Genomic DNA, 24,012 nt, shown 5'->3' with positions numbered 1-24,012 from the left:
CATGTACACACACTCATACATACATGTATGTACGACGACTGGATCACTGTGTACAGGAGGCTGATATGGCAGCAAACACTCTCCAGGCGACCATATATCTTGGATAAGTCGCTCCATACAATTGTCGCTTGGACCGTCGACTTCCTATGGCGTCACCTCTCACATATTTACGTCTCATTTCGTTATGAAATTAGATTATTTTAGAGTAAAAATAGGTTTGATCATGTTCTACGTGTAGCATCAACATTATAGTAAGTAAATATACCATATTTCTTCATTACTTACGTAATGCTAGGACGATTTGTGTAGTTTTGGGCCGATTTGGGCCAATTTGGGTAATTCTATGGACCCCCCAGCAGCAACATGTCTTCAAGAGAAAATCCTGACTATGTGACTGTGGCCACTTTTGTAGTCAAAGAGGAAGGTATGCGCCCCTATATATATATATGTGAAGAGCATATGCAATGGTTGATAACTGCGGTACATTACACGGAAAAGCTCTCTTAGAGAGAAATACACTTAGAGAGAAACCTACGCAACTTGCTCAATGTGGTAGAGTGTTAGTGGCGGAGACTTTGACCTGGCAGCTGCCTGCCTCCGCTGCTGCCCACACAAATGTCACCATAATTGGCTGAAAGTATTGTTGAGTAATGGGGCTGAAGGTTCTAAGGCTCCACGTGATTATCTGGGCAACAAACTGAGCCTCCACAGAGACATGGTGAACGAGCCACAGTCTAAAACATATGTTTTTTAATGGTTGCTAACCTATGGGCCCGAGATAGTTTTTAACACTTAGAATTCCAGCATTATAGAAACTTGTGTGAGATTTAAACTCTCGTAGTTATAGTCAGTTGTGTCACTTGGTCAGTCAGGTTAAGGACAAGACTGGATGGGTGATCCCACAAACAGCCTTGTCAAAGGCTTATCTAAGTCCCCAAGCCAGACAGACCTTTTGTCCCTGACAGTGGTATACCATGACACATGTCCCTGACAGTGGTATACCATGACATATGTCCCCTGACAGTGGTATACCATGACACATGTCCCTGACAGTGGTATACCATGACATATGTCCCTGACAGTGGTATACCATGACATATGTCCCCTGACAGTGGTATACCATGACATATGTCCCCTGACAGTGGTATACCATGAGGGGGGTAGAAATAGCCTAAGCTACTCTATCCCTTTGAGATGTATTTATTGCTTATCTCAATAAACATACTTGAACTTGAACTTGGTATACCATGACATGTCCCCTGACAGTGGTATACCATGACATGTCACTGACAGTGGTATACCGTGACATGTCCCTGACAGTGGTATACCATGACACATGTCCCCTGATAGTGGTATACCATGACATGTCCCTGACAGTGGTATACCATATGTCCCTGACAGTGGTATACCATGACATATATCCCTGACAGTAGTATACCATGACATATATCCCTGACAGTAGTATACCATGACATATATCCCTGACAGTAGTATACCATGACATGTCCCTGACAGTAGTATACCATGACATGTCCCTGACAGTGGTATACCATGACATGTCCCTGACAGTGGTATACCGTGACATGTCCCTGACAGTGGTATACCGTGACATGTCCCTGACAGTGGTATACCGTGACATGTCCCTGACAGTAGTATACCATGACATGTCCCTGACAGTGGTATACCATGACATGTCCCTGACAGTGGTATACCATGACATGTCCCCTGACAGTGGTATACCATGACATGTCCCCTAACAGAGCTATACCATGACAAATGTCACTGACAGTGGTATACCATGATATGTCACAGATAGTAGTATACCATGACACATGTCCCTGACAGTGGTAAACTGTGACACATGTCCCTGACAGTAGTATACCATGACACATATTTCCAATGTACTGTACAGCTTCATTTGCTTATATGACAAGTCTTCCCCCAATTGTGACTCATAGGCCTACATCTAGAATGGACATGCTGTGTTAGGTAAAGTGGTGAGTATGTTAGATTACGGTAGAATATGTTAGGGTTTTGTAGTTTTTTCTACAAAAAAAAGAGCATTTTCAGAAAAGAAGACCTTTTCAACTTGTCAAACCTTACCTAGCATACATTAACTTTATTCCAACTTAACCTTACCTTACTCTTGCATATATATATATATACAGTATAAATAAAAATCAACATAAACACCATTGAACTTGGTCATTAACTGAATGGATGATGGTGCAGACAGCCTCATCCTTGGCTAGAGGGGTCTCGAGTAGCCTAACCAGCTTCCTTCTTCCATCACAGGTATGCTGTAACAGCATGCCTCATTTCAACTTAGGCTACCCCTAATATATGGCTATTGATTTGCATGCATGTCCACCTATATGCCCAAAACAAAAATATATATATATACTGTACTGTATTTCTTATAGAATAATTAATTTTAATGAAAAATGTATGAAAAAGTGGAAATAAATAGAATTGGCCCATTTTTGTCTCACCCAGTATAGTACTGTACTGTATTTAAAGCCGTGTTTCCCAATTATGAGTTGAAAATGAACTCAACTGTACTACCGAGAGCCTGAATGAGCAAGTTTGGGACTATATAAATAGGTGCTACCTTGTATGGGTCAATAGAACCATATATGAAGGAGATTGAGTGAATAAAAATAGGAGGTATCTAGTATGGGCTATGATGCAGCAATTATTTATATCCACTATAATAAAGAGAGGCACATTTTATAGGCCAATAGGCCTTGTACCATTTCCTTACTTCTTATTGATGCATGCATACACACATAGTACATTGTAAAATGATCTAGATGTCCAAGATCAACAATGAGTCTAAGGTCTGGTGTTGAAAAATAGATGCCAGGCTGCCACATGCTGAACTTGTTCCCTGTACAAAACTTCCTACAATGTTGCATCATACAAGATCTAATTAATAAAAAAAAGCCTACCTTAGGTCAAGAAAATAATGGCAGGCTCATATGGCGATGTATTCTCATTTTCCAGGTTGAGGGGGGTGCACTTCTTGTGTGTGTATGCTTTTCAGCTTTGCATACAGCTGCCTGCTTGTATGCATTGCCTTCTCTGGTTGTCACTCAGTCTGTGAGGGAGGGAGGGGGGGAGGCCTGGAAATGCCTTTGGGGGTGCTCTTCCTTGCCTTTGTGCCAGGGTTTTTTTCCTGGGCAGTGTTCCTGGAAACTGTGTGCAGTATATTGGTACTGTACAGTATTGTACAGTATGCACTTCAAGCATATATTGTGTGTCTGTAGTTTTAAAGCAAATATAAATTAATGTGCATAATTTTTTTTCTTTTTTCATCCACTTATTTAGGGCTGGAAGCTGTATCCGAGGATGTTGCATCAACAGAAGAAATCACTTCTGTGGTGGATGAAGATCACTCTGAGTCGGGGAATGTGGCAGTAAGCTGTTGAAACTTGTTGCAGTTGTGATTTTAATATGCTTGACAGTATTTTACATGCTGTGGTTATTCACAGTAAATTAATTGAAACAGCATTTGGTTCCACAGTATAAAATAAAATTCATCATGATCAAAATGTATAAAATTGGTGATAATACTCTTGGCTTTTAATAAATGTTAGTTTTTCCTTCATTACCATGGCTTCATTTCACACTCTCATGGAATGGGGCTGCATCCCTCTTGGTACTATATCCATTCCTATTTTGTGTTTTCCGACCAAGGGTTTCACTGTATCAGCCACTCTCCTTCCCTGGTTTACCCTACTCCCAGCTTTGTGCTAAAACTTTTTTTTTTTTCTAGAAGAGTAACATTAATAAATTCCTTAGCTTGTAATTGGATAACTAAGCCTAAGCTTAATCCAAATGAAGGAGTAGGTCAGCCAGGTCAGTGAGGGAAAATGAGCTACTTCCTGATGGTGGTCAGGTGCATCATAGTTAGGGTGATTCCCTCGCAGCAACGACCATTTGCCTTGCTTAATGGGGATCACTTTCTCGTTCAATTGGTTACATGTTTTGTTGTGCCAGTACATTATGTTTGTTTGTTTTTGTTTGTTATCCTGGTTATGAGAAGAAAAGATTTCTGATTCCTAGGTTCCATTCACCTTGTAGAGTAAGCTAGACTCTTGTCCTAGTTTTGGGTAGGTAACAGATTTTGGAGGCCTGGTGTGGGGATTTAATGCATAGTTACCCAGTGTATATGCTGGTGAAGCTACTGGTGGCCCACCTGCAATGGCAATTTTAGTACATTTAATGCTTGAGTTATAGTAGCCCAAAAGAGTTGGATTTTCTATTTTTTGTAAACCCTGTATAAGTTGCATAATTTTGAAGGAGCAGTAAGGATCATTTTATAATTGGCATAAAAACTCAACAGGTAAGCTATATTGATGCAGTAGAAACAACAGTAATTGGCTCAGATGATCCCTATGCTTCTACTGACCAAGATAATCAAATCATGGATATCGAGGACACAGGTCAGTGCCTTCATTGTTTTTGTGAAAACAGATATCATACTGAAACTAGTTGCACTGGAATTCTGTAGGAGTACTGTTGGCATATTTTAAGATAAATTTGTGAGGCTAGTCAGGGAATTACATTACCTTGTAGATATAATACTTCTTGCAGAAAACAAGGTTATCTTTTTCTTTAGTAATTGCAGTTTTCTAGGTACATAGAGATTCATACTCTTGTATGGCTTCCAGTGACCTTGATATACATTGTCAAGGTCACTGGAGGCCACATTGCAGAGTGCCCATGGTGTAGTGGTAAGACACTGGCCTGATGTTTCGCGATCATTTTGTCCTGGGTTCGTATCATGGCCGGAGAAGATTTACTGAGCGCAAATCCTTAACTGTAGCCTCTGTTTAACCCAACAGTAAAATAGGTACCTGGTTGTTAAGGAAGGTGTATAGAGGTCTTCTGACCTAGACTATACCTGAGGAAAGAGTGAAGTGGGTGGCTGCCCAGAACTCTGGATGACCTGGGCTGCCATCTGGTGACAGCCAGGTACATTAAGGTTAGGATTGTTTATTCGCAGTAATAATTGGTTGCCTTCTTTTTCTCAATGTTTATTTCTTGCAAGTAGTACAGTACCTTTTTGTCTTACCTAACATTTCTAGTTAGATTTCTTAGTTTTGAAATTACTTCTGATCCCCAAACTTCTCTCACGAAAAGAGCACAAGATTCTGGTCCTAGCTCCCAATAGGTCAGTCTTTGTTTCAGAGGCCTGGTTAGATCTCCAGTTTTATGGAGACCAATAACCACCACAACCCAGGCCAACATGGAACAGGAAAATCTGGCCAAAAATCTTTTGCAGCTACTTGACCTCTATGACAATATCACTGATGCATTAGAAGAAAAACAGAATGCAGATGTGGTATACATAGACTTTGCAAAGGTATTTGATAAATATGACCATGGGAGTGATAACCCTCAAACTGAGGCTATTAGGAATGACAGATAAAGTAGAGTGATGGATATTTAAATTTCTGTCCTACAGGATGCAAAGAGTAACAGTCAATCAAATAAAATAGTCCAAGCATAGTGAAAAGCTTTGTACCTCAGGCACAGTACTTGCACCACTGCTTTTCCTTATTCTCTCATATCAGATATAGACAAAAATACAAGTTACATCTTCGTATCATCTTTTGTAGACTAAAAATCAACATGAAAATTACTTCTGTTAGAAGACATTGAAAAACTACAAGATGATATTAATAAAGTTTTTGATTGGGCAGCAGAAAATGACATGATGTTTAACAATGAAAAATTCCAGGTACAGTACTTAGGTAAAGTAAAAATAAAGAGCTTAAACAAAATTCAGGGTACAAGACACAATCCAATCTGCCCGTAGTAGGAAAGCAACATGTAAAGGATCTGGGAGTAATGATGTCTAATGACCTAAAGTTTAGGAAGCATAACCAAGCAAATATAGCATCACCAAGAAAAATTATAGGATAGATTACAAGAACCTTCAAATCCAGGAATCCCGTCACAACGCTAATACTATTCAAATCACTTGTGCTGTCTCATCTTGAGTACTACGCGATACTCACTTTCCCCTTCAGAGCAGGATAGGGTGCTGAAATAGAGGGAATACAGAGAACATAGACAGCATGCATAGACACTATTAAGCACCTAAACTATTGGGATCATCTCTAAGCTCTCAAAATGTACTGAAAGGAGACAAGAAATGTACCAAATCATATACAGTATATACAGTGCATGGAAAATACTGGAGGGCCAGGTTCCTAATTTGTACAGTAAAATGACAACATAATGAAGTGAATGATATTGAAGGAAATGCAGAATAGAGCTAGTAAAGAGTAGAGGTAGCATAGGCACAATCAGAGAACACTGTCTGAACATCAGAGGTCCTTGGTTCCTTGGTTCCTTGGTCCTTGGTTGTTTAATATTCTCCCAGAAAGTATAAGAAATATTACCAGAACAAAATTTTAAGTCTTCAAGAAAAAGCTGGAAAGTTTTCTGCAAGAAATGCCGGACCAACTGGGCTGTAGTGGATATGTGGGCCAGTTGGCCGCTCCAAGCAACAGCCTGTTGTACCAAGCTATCACAAGTCAAGCTGGGCCCTGGGCTAGACTTGGGGAGTAAACAAAACTCCAAAACTGTACCCAGGTACAATCCAGATATGAATTTTTGAGGCTTAGCTATACCAATCATAATCCCTGGGGAGCTACTGAGGCCTACTGGAAAGAGGCATTTCATTATATTTAACACTTCATTTCTTGTTGCTGACAAGTGTGAGAAACTGGTAAATGATTTCAATAACTGTTTAATTAAAGTCCTAATATATTCACTCTTAAGTAAATTAAAATAATGGAATCATTGCTAATTATCTCTGGTGAAATGTTGGAAAAAATTTGACTGATGTTATGCAAATACAGTACAGTACAATACTGTATTTGTTTTCTTATTGTTAATTGAAGCTTATCTAAAAGGGTGAAATAAGAGTTTATAATAACGTAATATTTTCCTGTTTAGATGGGGGAGGGAGAAGCTTTACCTTATGGAGTCTACCTGCTGTGAGGACCTTACTCGATATATATGAGGAACATGAACAAGCTTATGTGGACAAAACAATGAGGCGCAGAGCATTTTGGGAGCTAGTGTCAGAGAAGATGAGAAAGCAGGTAAAGTATCAAGCACTGAATGTAATGAAATTCCATCTTCTGGGTGGCATCACCCTGGTCTATTGGGCTCTGGTACCAGAGCCACATATAATGCTACTAGGACTCTGGACTAGCACTGGTCTATAAAACATCTGGTGTATTCATTGAAGCGAGGAGAGCATGGGGGATCACAGATCAATTGAAACCTAAAAAACTGCCCAGAAAATACAGGCAAAGGAAAATAAATTATGCATCATGACTAAAGAAAGGAAAGAAGTATAATTAAGTAAGTAGTAGTTTAGGAATGGTAAACAGACTTTGTTTGCCCAAGTACCTATACATGCCACTACATAGCAAGACAATTCAGATTGGCACCCAGGAGCCTGGAGTATTTACAATGTTGGGTCCTGTAGCGCAGTGGTCTACATTCTCGGCTAACAACTGAGGATCCTGGGTTCGGTCTTCTGGGCAGGACAGAAATAATTGGGCATGTTTCCTTTCACCTGATGCTTCTGTTTGTCTAGCAGTAAATAGATAACAGGAGTAAGACTGAATATATCTGGCTGACCCTCTCCTCTAACTTGTTCAGGTACGATAAGTTCTGTACAGTATAAGAGGTGAGGGGGGGGGGGCAGATATAAGTTTTGCATGCATACAACTGTACCTGTAAATGTAATGGGTAGTTACTTGTGAGAGGCTCAGTAAAATATAATGATCACAGTTAACACAAAGTATAGTAGGAGTTGGAAATGAGATAGGAACCTATAATGTTTCTTGCAAGGGTGTAAGGCAATAGTTATGAAAAGGACATTTAAAATTTTATTACAGAATATGTGCTAAATATAATTTTTTTTATATTTTCAGGCTTATTACTATGATTGGAGCTCATGTCGCATTAGATTCAAGGGGATGTGTCGCAAAGTCTTGTACTTGGCTAGACACGTGAGTCTTTCCTGTGCCGTGTTTGTGTGTTATCTTCATTCAGCAATTCATAATAAAACTGGTATACAATTACTGTACTGTATATCTTGTTTACCTGTACAAAACAAAAAATTACTTTGTTCATTCATTTGTCAATGTAAATGAGTGGTCCATAAAATTATAGCCTATTTTGATGTAATTTTACACACATTCTTCTTTCAACTGTTATGTTTCTGCTGACACTCTTAGCACACAGCTTCCTTGTTTCTGCTGACACTCTTAGCACACAGCTTCCTTGTTTCTGCTGACACTCTTAGCACACAGCTTCCTTGTTTCTGCTGACACTCTTAGCACACAGCTTCCTTGTTTCTGCTGACACTCTTAGCACACAGCTTCCTTGTTTCTGCTGACACTCTTAGCACATTGCTCCCATACAATCTCATTTATTGCTGCATTGACAACGTGATTTTCATTTCTTTCTTATTTATAATGCAGTTTCAAGCTTGTTCACTGGCTGTTGATTTTAAAGATTTTCTGGAGTAAACTACTGTATAATGTTTCCTCTTAAATTTGATAGGCTGAAATTACCGAACCTGAGACCATTTACTGTTATAATTATCTCGCCTACCTTTCATTGGATGTACAGTATTGAAGACATTCTGCCATGCCCTCTGCTTTCATAAGAAATGTATTAAATACTCTCCCCTCTGGAGACATATCCTAATGCTTCAGTAGGGCAGAACTGTTGAGTGAGTTTACCACAATATGACATGAGTTGACAGCTTTCATCTTGCTATACACAGATCTGTCACTCGGCTCATTAGATGCATATATTATAATGTCATAATCTTTACCACTGTCTACTGCTGGAGATGTTTGAGAAAATTAGAGTAAATTTGTGTAATATGATCATGATTTTGTTAAGCTATGTTGCCCTCATGCAATTGAAACACACCCAGTTATAATTTATGTTCCTATATAGGTCAAATGTTTGAATAGCATCTTGGCACACTGTTCCCAAAAGCAAAGTACAGTACATATGTTGCTACTGTACAAAGTTGCTCAGAATCATTCCTTCCTGGTATGGCCTCCCCGCATTACTAACAATTTGGAGAGGGATTATGATCAATCCTAACTTGTAAATACAGTAAAGTATGTTTCATGATGTACAGTAGTAGGATTTAACAAATTGTCTTGCCCTATGTAGGGCAAGAGTAAAAGGACACAAAGACTATGGTGGGAAAAACGTGTGGAGAGAATTATGGAACACCTGGAGCCAGAATTTCTCAAGATAAGCGCTCGTGGGAAGACTGGCAGCTCTCTGGAGACCTCTGTGACTTGTGTATCACCCACTTGTTCTACTGCTGCCTCATCCCAGGTTGGCTCTTTCTGCTCACTTTTTGTTATTTTACCTTCAAAGCTTAAGGTTTTTAACACCTCCAAACAGTTAGCCCTTGAAAAACTGTTATTTTCATACATAGACTCCCAGACTAATGCAATTATTATTATGATCTTTGAATTATTGCCCAGTTTTGAACAAATGATGTGAATATGGTTATAGTACCACATGGATGTAATGGAATTAACCTAGACCCAGGACAAAATTCTGATATCATTTTGTATGGCTTACTATTCGATGAAGTTATGGTGTATTAATGACCTGTGTATTCTGTATTGTCAAATCACAAATTGGTCTTTCTCACTAGTGTTTCAATCTGTTTCTGGATATTGTTTATTGACAGAATACCAGCATAGGAGTAGGTTACAAGACACTTCCTTGAGCTTGTCAAGAAGAGATTACATGCAATATAGATGAACATATAACATTATAGGCCTATATACAGTAAAATACTCAATCACAGTTTTGGTCAATTATGTGTACATAATACTGTAGTATGTTCATTATATATACTAAGGTGAAAGTTTTTTTCTATACCAGGTGTGTGGTGAGTCTGTGAAGTCAGGAGTTGGGGATGCTACCATTACTAAGGACAAGATGTTAACACAAGGTAAATATGTCAATTTATATTTAAATTTATGGAATACTGAATACTGTAGTTAGACTATATTTTAATATTATAAGCTTTAGTAATGCTGTATAAAGACTTTGTTCTAGGAATGAGGGCCATGGACTCGGATATACTTAATTGGTCAAATACTGAGTTTATAAGAATTTAATATGAGTGTGTTGCAAGTGTCCTCCAGAGCACTTCAGTGAAGGCTCACGACTGAAATATGAAGTGTATAAAATTTAGTCAACAACGGTTGCTCCTAATTATATGCAAGCAAAAATTTCATAACACCTACAATTCTGATAAATACTGTAATATGAAGTATTTAAATTGTGAGCAAAAGAATTATATATTGTATACCATCATACAAGTTTGATTCTTTGATTCAGGGAAACCAAGTAAGAAAAAGAGACAAATAGAGCCCTCAGAAGCATCAAAAGAAACAGAGGCCCCAGATTGGTTTAAAAAGTATTTTGAAAGAAAAGAAGTGTTATGGGCCAAACAAATGGCTATTGAAGAACAGCGCCATACTCAGGTAAGTTTATGCAAGTGTTGGGAAGGACCTCCGTCACAGTAGTGCTTTAACATTTTTGGCACAAGTCAATATTAATGTTGTGTAGGGTATCATCCAAGTGGTTGGACACCATTCCTTTCCCCTGTCCCATTACAAATCCTTATCCGGATACCTTCCAAGTGTTATATACAGTAGTCATAATGACTTGGCTCTTTCTCCTGATAAGTTTCCTTTCTCTTGACTGGTGATGTCATGTAATTGCCCAGTACCACTAAGACAAAATTACACATTAATAATTCAAGGTCTGGAAATATATTTCTCATTTTTACATAAAATCTTGATTTCTTCTATATCTGTCTTTCTGTGTAGGCCCTCTTATTAGCTTCCTGAAGTCTTGGGCACTCTCTCCAATATTGTCACCTGCAAACGATGAAAATTTCTTGGCTGATTGTGAGCCAAGACCAATATTAGCCCCCTTCCCTCCCCTCAGAAAGACGAGGTCAACTCACAACTGAAATGAACTGCTCAAAGTCAAACATCAAAACAAAATCATCAACAATACTTTGAGAAAAAAATGAAACAGAAATACTCTAGATCAGATCTTCACACACAATGAAGATCTGATCTAGGCTTGGCTTGTGAGTTTGGTCCACCAGGCTGTTGCTTAGAGCAGCCCGCAGGGCCAGGGATAGAACAATCTCAGATACCATGCACTCAGATCACAAGCTCATTGAAGTGCAAACTAACATCAATACTCGTAATATGGCCAAAAAATGACATGAGAGGGGTTATTCAATAAATTCACTTTTAATAATATGAGGATTGACTGGGAAAAAATCAACATAGGATTATAGGAAGTAAGTAATTAGTTGTGCATTTGTTGATGCCTGTGGAGCCGGTCGGCCGAGCGGACAGCACGCTGGACTTGTGATCCTGTGGTCCTGGGTTCGATCCCAGGCGCCGGCAAGAAACAATGGGCAGAGTTTCTTTCGCCCTATGCCCCTGTTACCTAGCAGTAAAATAGGTACCTGAGTGTTAGTCAGCTGTCATGGGCTGCTTCCTGGGGGTGGAAGCCTGGTCGAAGACCGGGCCGCGGGGACACTAAAAAGCCCCGAAATCATCTCAAGATAATCTCAAGATTGAGAGTTGCTGTAATTGATCCTTCCACCTGTGTCTGTGTGTCCCCTCTTTCATTGTGCACCAGGACGGAGTGCGGTGTTCAGTAGACAGTGTTTACCACCACACCTGGCAGGTCAACTATTGTCTCCTTAAACCCAGCCAGCCAGTTTCTGTACTTCAGGGAGGTTTTACTAATTCGTATCTTCACTGGTTGGGACATGATAGATCTGTCAGCCAGTACAGAGCCAGATTTTCTACCTGCAGCATTCAAGAGTGGGATTTTTTTTTGTTGATACTGATGATGACACCTGCTACTTCTTTTGCTCCACCTGTTAGGTACAAAGGTTCTTTCACTCTTCAGTGTGTGATGTTTGTCATTGGTTACATGTCCAACTAGGCTGCATTTCAATTGCAAGATTGTGTTACACACTTTAGGCTTTTACCATATCTTGTTGTCAATGCTATGGAAACAATGCTGCCCGAAACGCTTTGCGTAATAGTGGCTTTAGGCATTGTATGTACTAGCTCTATCTATAAAGCCAACAAACTTTGTAAATCTCTTTATGTATGTACCTTGCCTAAATAAAGATTATTATTATTATTATATTATTATTATTATGGAGGAAAGGTTTCCATGCATTGTTCTGTGAGAACTTAGAGGTCCAGTATTTTGCTATTTGCCTTAAATCCAGGCCGTCTTCCATGTTTTTCTCCAGAAAACCAGCTGGCTGGTTTCTCCAGTCAACAGGTTTTCTTCTAGTGAGAATTCTGCTTCCCAATTCCCTTGGCTGCTTAAAGCACTGAAACAACCTAGGATTAAAAGCAGTAGAGGAGCCGAGGTTTTTCTCTTCTCTCACCTACACTGGAATCAGGTTAGGGATGGTCTAAGAGGTTGTTGTGGGTCTCTAAGGCTTGGCAACACCAGTGGTATAATTCTAGGAGCTACTACCGAGTACCCCACTTGAAAAGAGCATTTCTTTGTACAGTATTCAACATTTGATCTATTACAGAATTCAGTCTCAACCTGTTTTGAAAGCAGGTTGGCCTCTACATGTTTATAAACTTGCAGGCATACTAGTATGAGTACATCCTTATCAATGTAAGAAAATATTCTCACTCTTAGTTTATGGATGCCTGCTTGATGGGGTTCTGGGAGGAGTTCTACTCCTCAAGCCCAGCCCAAGGCCAGGCCTGACTTGTGAGTTTGGTCCACCAGGCTGTTGCTTAGAGCGGCCCGCAGGCCCACCACAGCCCAGCTGGTCTGGAACTTTTTAGAAAACATGGTTCATGTCCATATAGGATATGGATATATACTATATAGTCCATATTGTATACAGTATTTCTTATGTTTATTTCCATTGCAGGTAGTTCAGCTGCTGTCACAGAATAATGAACTTCTTCAAAAATTATGTAATATTTTAGACAAAATGGACAGTCAGCATAATCTAGTCAAAATTGCTCCAAAACCTTCTGGTTGGGTATCTGTACCTGTTCGAGCCCAGAAAGTGGTTTGTACAATGCCTCAACAGTGTTCATTCCCTATGTAAATCCTGTATTTAAGGAAAATAATACATCACAGGATTGAATAATGTAAGTTAATATAATTTGACAATCTTTGTAGTATGTTTTTAATTAAAATGTAACTTATTCAGTTAAGAAAAAGCATTGCAATTTTTTTAAATACTTTGTCATGAATTAGGTATAAGAATTTGTCTTACAAAATAGGTGATCCACACTACTAGATAAGGTTTGTTTTGTCTTCTACCTAGGTTAGTTGGTTCATGTCAAAATTCATCAAAAATTTTTATGAAATGTTGATAACCTTAATTAAACATCATCTTACTAGGCTTAGTTTGACTAGTTACACAAAGATTTGGATTAATAGGCATAATTCCAATAGGTCAGGATGATATGGTAGTTTTGGCTCAAGCAAAATTACTCCACATCATGTTTATTAAAATGAAAATATTTATTTTAAACATTTAATATACTGTACTGTATGAGCTTGGTAATTTGAATTATGGTAACGTGAATAAATTTGTATTCATTGTTTTCAAGTAAAAGCAGGAGCAGCCAGATAAAAGACAGAAATACCTAGGGAAAACAACAGGAGTTCCTGGGTAAATGGCAGGAGTAAATAGGTAAACTGTGGGAGTAACCACACAAAATACTGTATAGCAAATGCGTTCATTTTTGGACATGCCTGGTATGTAAGAAATTCGGCTAACACAAATGGGGGTGGGCCCTGTATAATTCAAATTACCAAGAGTAGATAGTATAAGGAAATTTAGCTTGTTAGGCCTTATTTGGATTTCTACCCACTCATTGGTTCCTTCATCCGAGACCGCTGGCAGGGTCTTCAGTCTGTGGTTACAGGTCAACTACACACTCTTAAAAGTTAACTTATTCCCTTGGCCCTTCTCCTACCTCCGTAATAGATGGTGGGTAAACAGCTTTGGCTAGGTTATGTATTTGCCATACACTTAACTCATGGGCACTTACTGAAACACCGCCCTGCTTCTTATTTTCCTAACTGTATTGTCCCACTTAGTCACGCATCTCCTTGTGGAATATCCCGACTTTAAGGACGATCATGTGCTTTGCTTTCCTAATATCCCTCGATAGAATCCTTGAATCTGACACCTTTGATATTGTGCACTTTTGTTCTCGTATTTGCATCATCGGTGATATTTAGTGCCTTTTGAATACCCTGCGACACTGATGGCGCAACGTAAGTCTTCCCGATTTGGTGCCTTCTGATAATTTACTTGTATATTATTTGTATGTTTAAATATGAGTACTGTATATCATTCAATAAGATTCTTAAAAATTTGATAATAGCCAAAAAAATTCAAGTTTTCTGAAAATAATTTCAAGCAATATCCAAATTGAGTTCAGGACAATGTAAACTAGACAGAGGGTGCCACTGTATATTTTATCTTCCAAGAATGTGTTAATAGCACTGAAGTATTTCCCGTTTTACTTTCCTTTGTGGTTCTTAGATCAACAGACCGATGTATCGAATGATCTATTCATCCATAAACATTTTTACAGCTTACATAATACATACATAGCAATCACTGTTCAAGAACCTTGTCCAGTTCTGCAATGGTGAGAAGCATGCCCATGATACAGCAGGCATGTAGCCATTTTCCCTCTGAATTGCAACTGAAGTGCTAGAATGGTTAACTTACTGCTCCTGGGGTCTCTTGCTTGCCTAACAAGTTTTTCTCAACTTCAGAAACTTGTGTGCACATTTACCCCAAGCACCTACTGTCTCTGAGCCTGTTGGTAAGAATCTAACATTTCTGCATCTTCCTGAGAGTGGAAGCCTCACCACCTTCAGATACACTGTACTGTAGATAGGTGTTAACCAGTGTAGATGTATATGTGTAGCCCCAAACAACATGTTTACCATTCCTCCAGTGTAGTAGTGTAATTCCATCTGGATGTTTGTAGCTTGTCAGGTCTGCTCATTTGGGGTTTCCTTTGTATAAGACACTTTGTTATACCCAATGTATTGCTGCAGATACTCCCTGGAAGAGCAAAGGGTTACATCAATACTTAAGGCCTGGCAATCCAGATGAGAGCCCAAAGAAGAATTGGGCAGCTTGTGGGAAGTCCCAAGTATGAGGGACTTGCATTGTGAGGAAAATATATATACTGTATATATATATATTTTTTTTATAAATATATTTTAATCTTCTATTACAAATACAGTATTGTTATTTGCATGGGGTTACATCACCATTTATATCTGACATTTGGTAACAATCACTATATATACTGTATATCTATGTGAGTGTGTTGCACAATAGCTGCAAAATTCTACTAGCATTTTTCTTCAGCATAGTATACATATACTGTACAGAGAAAAATGGTAGATGTGGGGAAAATATTACATATACTGTACAGACCATGAATTATGTATAACCTAATGAGTACACTTTTAGCAGTAAAGTAACAGTGATGTGCAATTAGACTAAATTTTGTATCTAATTTAATTGTCCAAGACTAAAACATTGTACTTATTACAGTACCTATACAGTGTGGCATAGTTCCATAACTATACCCTTATAAAAGATTATCGAGCTCAGAAAAATCATAAGCATTTCTCTAAATATATAAAAAAAAGTCCTTAATTGTGCCAAATTATATTACAGAAAGTGATGTCATTGCTTAAATATGGGGCCAAAACTAAAGAACCGAGATATTAGTAGACTTATTTTAAATTTGAATGATTCATTATGTAAAAAATTCATTCTTGTCACAAATTAGTTTTATACGAATAGATACAATTTTCAGCATCAGATTCAAAAGGAATAAGAAATTAGTCTGCTATTTTTTAAACCTGAACTTTGGCTCCATATTTGTAACCTGGAGGATTATCAAAATGCTAAAAACAAACTTACTCTACAAACAACTGTCTCTACTGAAGAAAAACAAACAAAAACACTACACATACATCTGGCCATTAATATAATGTTGAAGTTTTAAATCAAAATGTTTTATAACTTACTTTTAGCAGTTGAATGACAAAAAGGATAACATATTAAATTCATCATAACTTTTATATTGATGTACTGGAACTACAGGAACTCTGAAACATTAATTTAAATATATTCATCCTAATATTTAACATGAAAATTATTTTGGAACAAACACTTAAAGGTTGTAAAAAAGAAAAACCCTGCAAAGTAATTACTTTTACTCAAATGTGATAATTCAGAGCTTGGTAAATCCAAATCTTTATTGTCCAGTTTTAATTAAAAATTTAATATTTCACACGAAAAGAGTACATGGAAGGGATATTAACAAGAAAGAAATGAAGGTGTGACAGCTAACCAGTCAAGTAAAGCTGATGATAAATGTACAAACGAACTGATGAAGCAATGAGTAAGAATTTACAGAGAAATGGATGAGAAGTCGATGAATCTCGACACTGAAAGAAAGATCAAAGTCAGAGAAGGCGCACTAAAAGACATACTGTACCTTACAGTGCAGCAGGTCGAGTGGAGGAGGGGAGGAGAGCTAACTGCCAAACCTGCTTGATACATACTTGATGGGGTCCTTTAAGTTCATCTACTCCCAAACCCGTCCCGAGGCCAGGCTTGACTTGTGGGAGCTTGGTCGAACAGGCTGTTGCTTGGTGCAGTCCGCAGGCCCACATATCCACCACAGCCCAATTGGTTCGCACTTCTTGAAGAAAACCATCTAGTTTTCTCTTGAAGATGTCCACAGTGGGTCCGGCAATATTTCTTATACTCTTTGGGAGGATGTTGAACAACCATGGCCCTCTGATGTTTATATGGTGTTTTCTGATTGTGCCTATGGCAGCGTTGCTCTTCACTGGTTCTGTTCTGCATTTTCTTGTATATTGTTCACTCCAGTATGTTGTTATTTTACTGTGTAGATTTGGGATCTGGCCCTCCAGTCCTCCCGTCCAGAGGCCCTGGCCTTCCAGAAACCTATTTCAATAAGAAAATGATAGCAAAGATGCTGAAACTGGAAGACGATGTATGAGAGGTGTAGGAAAATGCTCGCAGACCACTAGGAGAGCATAGAGTCCAATACAACAATATGGGGTTCAGAGAAGGGAAATAGGGTAGGCAAGATAAAAGTGGATGTTGTGCAAAAAAGGCTTTTAACATGCTGCATTACAGTCAACTAATTTACAAGTGGAACAATAATCTGAGGTATCTGGTATGTTACTGTACTGCATACTGAAGTATTGACATACAGAAAACAAGTGAGAACAATTTTAGGATAATGATAAGTAATAGGGAGTCCCCCAATGATGATAACTTGGATGCATTCTGTTTTTTGATACTTTATCCAGTATATATGAATGACCTACTTTTAGATGTCAACACCTTCATATCAATGTTTTCAATTGATATGATTAATGAAAACGAAAAAAATGCTGGAAACACCAGCATTACAGCACGAATAAACTGCAGGACTGGTCTGACAAGTAAATACACAAATTCAACTTGAGATAAATACAAGATTATGTGGTACAACAGATAACTCACTCCTCACATAAATTACAACACTAATGAAAGCTCAAATGTGTACCAATGTTTTTTCTGTCGTGAAAATAATGGAACAAAAAAAGGGGAAGAAGAAGAAAGAATGACAAAAAAGAAGACTTATAACAGACAAGTTGACATTACCCCTTGTGTGAAAATAAGAGTTGGGTTCCACGACGAAGGGTCACATAAGCAGCAGATGATACCAGATTGAAGGAATATGAATGGGACCTAAACATTCAAATAATACAGAGATGCCACTGGTGCAATAGTCTGCACTCACCTTATGCCTCACGTGATTTCAGCCAAGTTTGAGCCCTGGTCAGGGAGAGACGAATGGGCACCAATCTTTAACTGTGAGAACAATATACCCTAACAATCCTTTTTTTCCACCCAGCAGTAATTGGGGACCTGGTAGTAAACTGATTGGTGGATTGTGTTCAAAGGAAAACTAGTAAATGTGGGAAGGGAGAGCTATAAGCTGACAACAAGAGTCAAAAGTCATCTGCTCTTGTACCTAGATATATAAAAAAAATATGATACAAGAAATTTATTTTCATGAGGGTAATGACTTAATAGTTTCCTAGAAGATGATTAAGAGGTAGAGTCTAGGAGCTGGAATTTGTTCTCAAAACACAAATTGGTGCACATGCATACACATGTACATTTTACTAACACATGTTCAAAACACCTACATAATATAATGTATGGGAGAGTGAATGGGTTTTCTATGCATAATGTCCATATTCATAGCTAATGGTCTCTTCTATATACAGTATGTCCTAAAATAAACACAAACTAAATTAATAATATTGGCATTAATTTTCTTAAATTCATTGTGAATGGCTGACTCAAGATCATGATTTACCAGGCACTGGATATCACGGCACTGATAGATGTAAAGCCAAATGTTGACTTGCTCTACATATATGACATCCCTCCTAGCTGGCAGGAGTATTATTCAACTCGTTATTCTTCACATATACAACAAAATAATATATATTATGTATCATCTCCAGTCACTGACACATTATATATATTCACTTATTTTTAGTTTTCATACATGATTACAGCTCTTAAGACAATACATGTTCACCTGTAGTGTCCATCTGCCAACCAGATGACACCAACGCTTGCACTAAGCAAAATAGCCCTGATAGCATAGGAACTGTAGATCTTTATTCCCTGATATCTCAGTTAATGCCAGCATTCTGAAATTGCACCTAGTGGAATATGAAAAGTTTGCTCATTTATTATGGATTTTGCATGGGGTATAATTTTGTAAATATTTCAGAATGTGGGCAAAATCTGAATAAAACTTAACTGAATATTTTACTTATTATTCATGTAAATTAGACACAGGAAAATTCTATACTGTTTTATCAGTTATTGTTGGCACACTATTGAAAAGCATTACAGTACTGTACTTGTATATAACAGCCTGCTTTCACCATCCCACATGGCTTACTTTTGCTAACTATATTACCCCCTACAAAGGAGCTTTTAATAAATGTAATTGTTATCAAAAATATGCACTTGCAAAGATTGCAAATGAAAATTAAAATCATAAAAGTGAGCAAATTTGTTGTGTTTAAAAGTAGTTGTTTACAGTTTGCCAAAGTTTGTATATTTTTTTCATACACTTATCAGTGAACATCTTTCTTGAATAGATTGACATAATTTTGTATAATTGGCTTGATTTGATTATAATGTGATATATATTAATCATACAAACAAATATTCTTAAGGCAATCTATCACTGAGAAGACTGTGCTTCAGTACATAACTGTTAGACATGAGCGTGAATGTCACTGTATACCAAGTCAAAGAACAGTACAGTATAAGGAACTAAACATTTGCAAGATGTGGAAATATTGTGACATTAATGATATTTTAGAATAACTCCTCACCTACCAATCATTGTACAATGAACTCATCACTGACATCATTGTATGATGAACAAACTCATCACTGACATTTTATGATGAACTCATCACAGATCAGTGAATTATGAAACTTATATAAATAATAAAGATTAAACATTAATGGAAAAACAATTGGGGGAAAGTGGAGCATTGAATGTAATGAAAAACCTCTTTCTGTTAAGAGCCCCAGTGCCTCCCTGTGGTTATCTTGCTGAGAATGCTCCATACTACAAGTCACATCAGTCACAGGAGTTCTAGTAGGCCAGGTTCTGGCCTACTAGAAACCAGAGCCAGAACCTGGCCTTCCTCACAGATGCAGAGAGAGCAAATGACATTCCACCATCTCATTAGGAAAGCATCCAGAAAGTCAGCCAATTTTACAGACAACTGCTAGATTCACAAAACTCAAAGCCTCAAAAGTCCCAAACAACTCTCGAAATGATTGAACTGAAACAAATTAATTCACTTAAAACTGACTCGAATTCATTAGTACTGATCTCTTCCACCAGACAGCCAGGAGTTTGATCCTCCCCCAGCTCATCAGCCAGTTCTGGAACAGATGGAAACCTAACCCATCCTCCTAAGGTTTCCAATGTCAAGAAAATGGTCAAATTAAAGTGTCTACTCTTAAAATACCAGAGGACCCAAAACAGAAAACGAGACAGTTTGTCACTTTCGCGAGCTGTTTTCATTTTCTAGTACAGTACAACAATTTTTGGCCTTCTATAATGCATACAATTGAAATGAGACTTTCTTTGTAAGAGGACAGGATGATTGACCACCCCAATGACCTGACAAATCTGGAAGGCAGGGAGATAGGTAGCCACCAGGACTCTACCCAAATGAGATGTTTCATTACATTCAACACTGGGTGGGCTTCATGTAGTTAAATAACCATAGAGAAAAAAATAAAGGACTCACCAGGGAGGAGGAGAGACCAACAGTTGGGAAACAGGACCCAGGGCAACCCAGGACCTATGAGGACCAAGGACACTTGATTAAAACCTAGCCGCCATGACCCTCAAATTCCTAAGCTCGAATAGTCACCCAAGACATATTAGAAAAGACCTCTGCGAGAGTTGTATTTGTGGTCATGGGCACGGCCATAGACTGCAGGCTAGCCAGACTTCAACACTACGGAATAGTACTATATTGGAATAGTACACAATCAAATAGCCCCCACAGGATAGGTCCTAGGATGGCTGACAGTACTGGGACCTGCTGTGAAAGATGGTAACCATGGAGTACTACTACTGTGATGCACTAGGTAGCACATCAGCTACAGAACTGGCTGGTGAGCTGGCAGAGACCAAAGTTCCAGGCCACCTGGTGGTGGTGATTGGTATTAATGGGTTTAAGCTAGTTTCTAATAAATTATCAGTAGTTTGTTTCATTTGAGGAGTTATTTGGATGTTTCGATGCAATGCACCTTTTGAACCCAGCAGTTGACTGTACAGCTTCTCCAGTTTTTTGTATGCTTTCTTGGTGAAATGCTGAACTGTCATTTGTGCCCGTATGATGGATGACTAGGTTCTGGCTCTCTGGAAGAGCAAATACAACTCCTGTGACTCATGTTACGTGTAGTATGGAGTAATCTCGGCGAGATAAGTTACAGGTAGCCAAAACGAGGGCCCCCCCAGAAAAATACTTGGTGCGAATATTAATTATGGAATAATGCAACGAGCTGTAAAGATATGTTAAGGTTAATTACTCTCTGCTTGTGAACAATTTCACTGTTCAGATATGAACTATTATTTGAAAAATAATATAATACTATCATTACTGCCATTATCCTTAGTAATTTATATAATTCATAATTTCCAGTCCCTAGTAAAACCTTTAAATATGTACAACACCAAGAACAATGTGACTTCAGTTCATTTATTGGGTCAATCCAGTCTAGTGACTAAAATGTAGATACAACTGTGTCTGTTCATTTCTTTCATATTGTTAATAAACGTGGATTTTACTTCTCAACATTCAGATCTTGAATCACCTGGTAACCATCTAGCTCTGGGCGTTTATGATGTCTAGTAACCAGAGTGCTCGGCCAACCTGTGATGTCTGGTAAGCAGAGTGCTCGGCCAACCTGTGATGTCTGGTAACCAGAGTGCTCGGCCAACCTGTGATGTCTGGTAACCAGAGTGCTCGGCCAGCCTGTGACATCTGGGAACTGGTAACACAGTGCTCTGGGATCCTATACATGTTCTGTCGCACGCTAGTAGAGATACCCGTATGCATGGACAGTTTTAGATTTTTTTACATGAGACTTAATCTGTTTAATATTTGTTTATATTCATATATTAAATTAAATAAATCCAATAAATAAATTAATAATTTCTTGAGTCTTACTGAAGGGAAAAAAAGTTGTTTCAACTCCACAATACAGTAATTGTTTAAATAATGAATCAATGACATTCACCAACAAACGTATTGAACCTTTCAGCTTAAGATCTATTTTCCTAGCTTACAATACCACAAAATATTGTAAAGTGTACATTGTGCTATTTTAAACATGGTACTGTACATCTGTATATTGTAATGGTAATGAAGGCTTGATATCTTTATTGCATTTGCCCTTCTGTCACTTGCATAGTATGAAATAATATTAATGATAATTACTTTTAATATTAACTGTTTAAGAAGTATTAACACATCTAATGGTAATCTAAATATAGAAATGCTTTCTATATTATCCTGTGGTAAAAAGCTAAACTAATAAATAACAACATTTCATTATGTTTGCTTTATATTTTACTAATAATACAAGGCATAATTCAAAATTAAGGCTTGTGGCTTATTCCATCAACTTTTATTTATGAACTTTATAATATACTGGATGTAATTATGAAGTTCTGTATCGTTATATTTACTCTACAAGTGATGTGCATAAGCTTTGATATATAAATATCAGTCTAAACAATACTGCCCACTGCCAGGACGATGCTGGAGTCACTGCCAAAATTTTGTAACAATACTAATAATAATTATAACAATACTATTAGCTTAAAAAATACTGCTGATAATTTCTCATTGACATACACAAGTATTTGTTTCCATTACCTATAGGCAACTAACAATGTAATACACTGCATATTTCACCTCCCATTTCATCAATTTCCTACAGTCGCAACAAAATTGATTCTATTCATGAGCAGCAGTGTGCAGATCGTGGGCCAAGCCTGACCAAAATATGACCATTGGCAGTGATTGCTGGAAATTACTGATACCCTATTATGTCTTAACTGTTGGAATAAAATCTGCCTTTAAGATAGTGAAACAGTTTTGTACGAAAAAGTGTAAAGAACAAACTTTACATTTCTGGATGATTATTATATGCACATCAAATTATTCAAACATCTGTTTGACCTTCAATTCTTACTATTTAACAAATGTAATAATAGTTATTCTCTTTTCAGCACAAAACTACGTAAGAATTTTATATTCTAAATGGACGAAACCTATGCCTGAAATATTTAAAATACACTGCTGCCTGAGACAATTAGTTTTCACTATACAAAATGCTTGGTTTAAAATTGTATACAATACCCGGTACATTAAATACATATTTGTACACCAAACATGTGTGGACAAACTTATAACATTATGTGACTAATTGAGCAAATAATAGCCAATAAAAAATTGACTCTTATATATAAACTCATAATTTCTTGTGTGCAGCACTGAAGAATCACCTTATCCAGTAACTGCACAGGCTACACTCACTCAGCTCATTGTATTAGCTCATCAGTGTATATTCAACACCAACAAAATGTACACTGCGTGAATGTCCACGTCATCTCTACGTGTGTATGATCATGATCAGATACTTTATACAATATTAGATATTTTATATATATATATATATATATGACAAAGTACAAAAATTATAGGGGGTGTAGGAGAGGACAATATGTGAGTGTACGCAGGGTGCCCCATAAGGCTCCCCCGGATGTTGCATATCGTCGTCTTTGAGGTCGAGGGTCTCCACAAGTGCAACCAGAGGTGGTACCCCTATTTAAAAATATATAGTATATTTTGGTAGCAGTCTTTCTTGTAAACATATGTTGTTGAATATGACCGAAAGGGTAAAATTAATGATTCTAACACGAATCTTCTCAATATTTCCTGTTTTTCTTCACTGCTGAAGGTAGTTGAAAAATTAACTCTCCAAAGTTCATTTTCACAGTTTGTGGTCTGACGTCTTGGACGCATTTCACAAGACATTTCTTACATTTTCAAAGACAATATTACAACTACCCTCAACAGTGAAGAAAAACATGAGAAATATTGAGAAGATTCTTGTCAGAATCATTAATCTTACCCTTTTGGTCATATTCAACAATATACATATTATATTTATACATAATTATTATATATATATAT

The 24,012-nt window shown here is 37.6% G+C and overlaps 1 protein-coding gene and 1 long non-coding RNA gene across 3 annotated transcripts; one reads left to right on the top strand and one right to left on the bottom strand.

The window, feature by feature from the left end:
• Positions 1-298: 298 nt before the first annotated feature.
• Positions 299-21,755, top strand: LOC123773334 (uncharacterized). Of its 2 annotated transcripts, XM_045766982.2 has the most exons (10): positions 299-424; positions 3,331-3,419; positions 4,349-4,448; positions 6,976-7,124; positions 7,968-8,045; positions 9,232-9,402; positions 9,964-10,033; positions 10,426-10,571; positions 13,034-13,259; positions 21,611-21,755. In XM_045766982.2, exons 1-9 carry the CDS (start codon positions 364-366, stop codon positions 13,214-13,216), a joined length of 1,047 nt encoding a protein of 348 aa, XP_045622938.1. In that variant the 5' UTR covers positions 299-363; the 3' UTR covers positions 13,217-13,259; positions 21,611-21,755. The 2 variants fall into 2 exon arrangements, with proteins under 2 accessions (XP_045622938.1, XP_045622937.1); XM_045766981.2 differs by lacking the exon at positions 21,611-21,755 and having other exon boundaries at positions 13,034-14,639.
• Positions 15,340-23,968, bottom strand: LOC138359174 (uncharacterized). The gene is made up of 2 exons (XR_011225834.1): positions 21,750-23,968; positions 15,340-21,681 (listed from the first exon to the last, which is right to left on the bottom strand). It is a non-coding gene; the product is annotated as an uncharacterized lncRNA (long non-coding RNA).
• Positions 23,969-24,012: the final 44 nt, after the last annotated feature.

Source organism: Procambarus clarkii, chromosome 89 (genome assembly GCF_040958095.1).
Source record: "Procambarus clarkii isolate CNS0578487 chromosome 89, FALCON_Pclarkii_2.0, whole genome shotgun sequence".
NCBI lineage: Eukaryota > Metazoa > Arthropoda > Malacostraca > Decapoda > Cambaridae > Procambarus > Procambarus clarkii.
This window is presented reverse-complemented; position numbering and strand designations above follow the sequence as displayed.